The 5,450-nt window shown below is 50.5% G+C and overlaps 1 protein-coding gene across 1 annotated transcript; it reads left to right on the forward strand.

The window, feature by feature from the left end:
• The first annotated feature begins 3,576 nt into the window (after positions 1-3,576).
• Positions 3,577-5,087, forward strand: LOC123089225 (alpha-amylase isozyme 3D). The gene is made up of 3 exons (XM_044510951.1): positions 3,577-3,718; positions 3,810-4,517; positions 4,589-5,087. The coding sequence occupies exons 1-3, from the start codon at positions 3,623-3,625 to the stop codon at positions 4,868-4,870; spliced, it is 1,086 nt and encodes a 361-aa protein (XP_044366886.1). The 5' UTR covers positions 3,577-3,622; the 3' UTR covers positions 4,871-5,087.
• Positions 5,088-5,450: the final 363 nt, after the last annotated feature.

The following is a 5,450-nucleotide window of genomic DNA, read 5'->3' on the forward strand; positions in this document are numbered from 1 at the left end:
AATAAAGAAAATTACATTGAGAATTATGCTAGGTAACATTCCACATCAAAAATTCTGTTTTTATCATTTACCTACTCGAGGACGAGCAGGAATTAAGCTTGGGGATGCTTGATACGTCTAAAACGTATCTATGATTTTTTATTGTTCCATGCTATTATATTACCCCTTTTGGATGTTTATGGGCTTTATTTTACATATTGATATCATTTTTGGGACTAACCTACTAACTGGAGGCCCAGCCCGTATTGCTGTTTTTTTGCCTATTTCAGTATTTCGAAGAAAGGGAATATCAAACGGAGTCCAAACGGAATGAAACCTTCGGGAGCGTGATTTTTGAAACAAACGTGATCCAGAGGACTTGGAGTGCAAGTCAAGAAGCAATCGAGGCGGCCAGGAGATAGGAGGGCGCGCCCACCCCTCCTGGGCGCGCCCCTATCTCCTGGGCCCCACGAGCGGCCACCGACGTACTTCTTCCTCCTATATATACCTACGTACCCCGAAAACATCCAGGGAGCCAACGAAAAACAATTTCCACCGTCATAACCTTCTGTATCCGCGAGATCCCATCTTGGAGCCTTCGTCGGCGCTCTGCCGGAGGGGGAATCGACCATGGAGGGCTTCTACATCAACACCATAGCCCCTCCGATGAGTTGTGAGTAGTTTACCACAGACCTTCGGGTCCATAGTTATTAGCTAGATGGCTTCTTCTCTCTTTTTGGATCTCAATACAATGTTCTCCCCCTCTCTTGTGGAGATCTATTCGATGTAAACTCTTTTTGTGGTGTGTTTATCGAGATCCGATGAATTGTGGGTTTAGATCAAGTTTAGCTATGAGAAACATTTGAATCTTCTCTGAATTCTTTTTATGTATGATTGAGTTATCTTTGCAAGTCTCTTCGAATTATCAGTTTGGTTTGGCCTACTAGGTTGATCTTTCTTGCCATGGGAGAAGTGCTTAGCTTTTGGTTCAATCTTGCGGTGTCCTTACCCGATGACAGAAAGGGTTGCAAGGCATGTATTGTATTGTTGCCATCGAGGATAAAAAGATAGGATTTATATCATATTGCATGAGTTTATCCCTCTGCATCAGGTCATCTTTTTTAATGCGTTACTCTGTTCTTATGAACTTAATACTCTAGATGCATGTTGGATAGTGGTCGATGTGTGGAGTAATAGTAGTAGATGGAGGTAGGAGTCGGTCTACTTGTCACGGACGTGATGCCTATATACATGATCATGCCTAGATAATCTCATAATTATTCACTTTTCTATCAATTGCTCGACAGTAATTTGTTCACCCACCGTAATACTTATGCTATCTTGAGAGAAGCCACTAGTGAAACCTATGGCCCCCGGCTCTATCTTTTATCATATAAGCTTTCAATCTAATTTTATTTGCATCTTTACTTTTTACATCTATATTATAAAATATCAAAAATATATTTATCTTATCATACTATCTCTATCAGATCTCACTTTCGCAAGTGGCCGTGAAGGGATTGACAACCTCTTTATTGTGTTGGTTACGAGTTCTTTGTTTGTTTGTGTAGGTGCGTGGGACTTTTGAGGAGCCTCCTACAGGATTGATACATTGATTCTCAAAAACTGAGGGAAATACTTACGCTACTTTGCTGCATCACCCTTTCCTCTTCAAGGAAAACCAACGCAAGCTCAAGACATAGCAATGCTTCATATTTATTTGCTACATTTTTGCCCATGTCATGGTTGCAGAGATATTGACTCTAGCTTGAAGGATCTGAGAATTTTTCACATGCTTCTGTTGCTATTCAACATTCAGAACTTGAGATGTTGTCGCAATGGTCGCATGTCGATTATGTTCAAAGTTCGGAGCTTTAGCTTGGAGAACAGCAATTCTGATCGCTATGCTCGTTTATTGTGAACCACTTATTATGCTGTTGTTGCTCCAAACTGCTGGTATTGATGCCGAAATAAGAGGATTAAATGCATTGTAAGTGACATGAATAGCATATTGAGTGGTATTTGGTCCCCAAGGGGAATTGGTGTAGGGTGGGGGATCACCCGATCCTCTATTAAGGGCCTGTTCGGAGGGACTCCACTCCCGGAGTTGGTGGAGCAGGAGTTAAAAAATGAGGAGTTGGGAAAGAGGTGATTTGCATCTCCTCAAATTTCGTGGAGCCGGAGGAAGTCGGTACTCTGCAACCGAACGCAGCCGCAGCATTGGGGCGATTGCTGTGAAGTAGCACACAAGGCTGGCTGCAGCGGCAAATCCCCCCCCCCCCCCCCCCCCCCAAGAGATTACCAATTTTTATTAAAAAATTAATAAGAATCCTTGTTTTTTCAAAAGGCTACTCGGAAACAAATCATGAGAGTATAATTCTTGTTCAACCATCGTCTTATTGTCTCACAATGATAAATTCCGAACACCGCCGAACAGGGGTCGTGGCCAAATTGGCCATGAATTGTTGATAATTGCGTGTGCATCCGCATGAGTTGAGTTGACGATGAGCTTGACCGCGCATCGCGGTGCCTTCACTGCGCCGCCTGTGAGGCATCAATGGAGGGTGATCGGCGCGGCAGCCTTGGCATTGATTCCCGTAGGAACTGAGGCGATGAGGACGATGAAGCGGCGTGTCGCTGACTCGGCGGGTCCATTCCCGTTGGCGCCAAAATCGGTTTCCCCGGCGCCCCCCAGCGCGCCGGGTTCGGCCCGCATTCGCCGGCGTCAATTTTTGGTCCAAAACCGGCAAAAAACGGGCTCCTGAAAGCGCGGCTGGGCCGTTTTTAGGCGTCGGCGCTAAAAAATGGCCTGGGAGGGGGAGGGTGGGGGGGGGGGAGGGGGGCTGTTGGGGGCTGCTGTCAGTTTCACCTTGCAACACCATCTAAGCAACACACAAGGCTGGCTGCAGCGGCAATATTTTTTTCTTCCAGAGATTACCAATTTTCTTTTAAAAGAAAACAAGAATCCTTGTTTTTACAAAAGGCTACTCGGAAGCAAATCATGAGAGTATAATTCTTGTTCAACCATCGTCTTATTGTCTCACAATGATAAATTCCGAACACTGCCGAGTAGAGGTTGTGGCCAAGTTGGCCATGAACTGTTGATAATTGCGTGTGCATCCGCATGAGTTGAGTTGACGATGAGCTCGATCGTGTTGGGTCGGTTCTCCCGTTTCGTGATGGAGGGAGTGATGGACTCGACTCGACTCGCCTTTGCAGACTCAGGATATCTCGGTGGATAGGGCTGCCATGTCACGAATTTATTCAACAAGAGGATGCGACGGGGATCGAGCCACCGGTCAGCACTGTGCTATGGTAGAGTAGTTATTAGCACCGTAGCCCGTAACCGGCAGGACGTTCCAGGCAAAGCAAACCCTTGAGCCGTGATTGCTCCATTGGTTCCTCCTCCGTGTCCGCCGGCCGCCGCCGTATACTGTCGAGAGTCCACGCGGGGCTACCATTAATGTACTACATGACGATGTTTTTATCCAGTAGTACTATACTATCCACATCCATATCCACCCATTATTCCCGGCCGCCTCCGACCACCTATATATATACATATCCCCGGCCCCGGCGGCGCAAACACCGGCCATCCTCCATTCCATTCCATTCTCTTCTCCACAAAGACCGACGAGAACAGATGAAGCATTGCAGCAGCTTGTGCCTGCTGCTTCTCGTGGCACTCTGCAGCTGCTGTAATAACTTGGCCCGCGCAAAGCCACAGATCCTCTTCCAGGTAAGTAGCTACGTTAATGTGGTGATGACTCACTCGGTACATGCATGTGGTGCCACTCGATTCAGCTGACCATGCAATGCGATGCGCGCAGGGCTTCAACTGGGAGTCGTGGAAGAAGCAGGGGGGCTGGTACAACCACCTCAAGGCCCTGGTTGGCGACATCGCCGACGCCGGCGTCACCCACGTCTGGCTCGACTGGGGCCCCGCCGAGGTCTGCGCCGACGACGCCACGTACTCGGACGGCACGGGGCACCGCGACACCGGCGACGGCTTCGACGCGGCGCCCGACGTCGACCACCTCAGCCCGCGGGTGCAGAGGGAGCTCTCCGACTGGCTCCGCTGGCTCAGGACCGACGTCAGATTCGACGGCTGGCGCCTCGACTTCGTCAAGGGCTACTCTCCCGCCGTCGCCAGGAACTACATCGACGACGTCAAGCCGAGCTTCGTGGTGGCGGAGGTATGGAACCCGCTGGCCTACGACGGCGACGGCAGGCCGTCGCACAACCAGGACCTGTGCCGGCAGGGGCTGGTGGACTGGGTGGAGGCGGCGTCGCCGTCGGTCATGGCGTTCGACTTCGCCACCAAGGGGGTGCTGCAGGCGGGCGTGCAGGGCGAGCTGTGGCGGCTGCGCGACCGGTCCGGGAAGGCGGCCGGCATGATCGGCTGGCTGCCGGAGAGGGCCGTCACGTTCGTCGACAACCACGACACCGGGTCCACGCAGAAGCTGTGGCCGTTCCCGGCGGACAAGGTGATGCAGGGCTACGCCTACATCCTCACCCACCCCGGGCCCCCCTGCATCGTAAGTCCTCTTCACGCTTCAACTGTGTACGCCTCTCCTCTGTACGTACGTAACACATCATCGCGATGCAGTTCTACGACCACATGTTCGAGTGGAACCTGAAGGTGGAGCTGACCAAGCTGACGGCGATCAGGGCGCGGAACGGCGTCCACGCCGGGAGCAAGCTGCGGATCCTCGTCGCCGACGCCGACCTGTACGTGGCCGTCGTCGACGAGAGGGTGATCGTCAAGATCGGGACGAGGTACGACGTGGGTGGCGTGGTGCCGTCGGATTTCCACATCGCGGCGCACGGCAAGGACTACTGCGTCTGGGAGAAAGGCAGCCTCCGTGTCCCGGCCGGGAGGCACCTCTGACTACACCCCTCCCCTCGTCAAATATATCCAACAAAAGAAAAGCCTAATCTATTACAGTTTCAGCATGTAAACCAAACCAATAACGAAGCAAAGCTTCCCTCTGGTATAGGATATACGATGAATGGATGATACTGCATGGTATCACCACCCTACCAAACCGTTTCAGTTCTGTGTAAGTCAAAATTGTAAATGATAATCTATCATCTGTTCCTTGTTTTGCTAACATCTCACTAGCCATGACAATAGACTAACGGAGGTGCTAAAAATCAGACTTCGCGTCTCAGTCGACTGCCCATCCGTCTGATCTTTAGCAGCTTGCAGATTCGTTTTGAGGCGCTTTTGTCCTTCGTTTCGGCCTGTATAAGGCGCGGGCCGGCCCGTTTACTTGTTTTTCTTATTGTAGCGTCCTGTAATGCTTGGGGCGTAGTAATTAAGAGGGGAACTCTAGTCCTCAGTCCATTTCTACCTTCTCTCTCTGTTCTTTTCTATCAAATCTGAAGGTCTCTCCAGCGAAACGAAGGACTCGCGATGCTGCTCCACGGCTAGGGAGAGGATGGAGGACGCTGCTGATGGAGTAAGT

Source organism: Triticum aestivum, chromosome 4B (assembly GCF_018294505.1).
Source record: "Triticum aestivum cultivar Chinese Spring chromosome 4B, IWGSC CS RefSeq v2.1, whole genome shotgun sequence".
NCBI lineage: Eukaryota > Viridiplantae > Streptophyta > Magnoliopsida > Poales > Poaceae > Triticum > Triticum aestivum.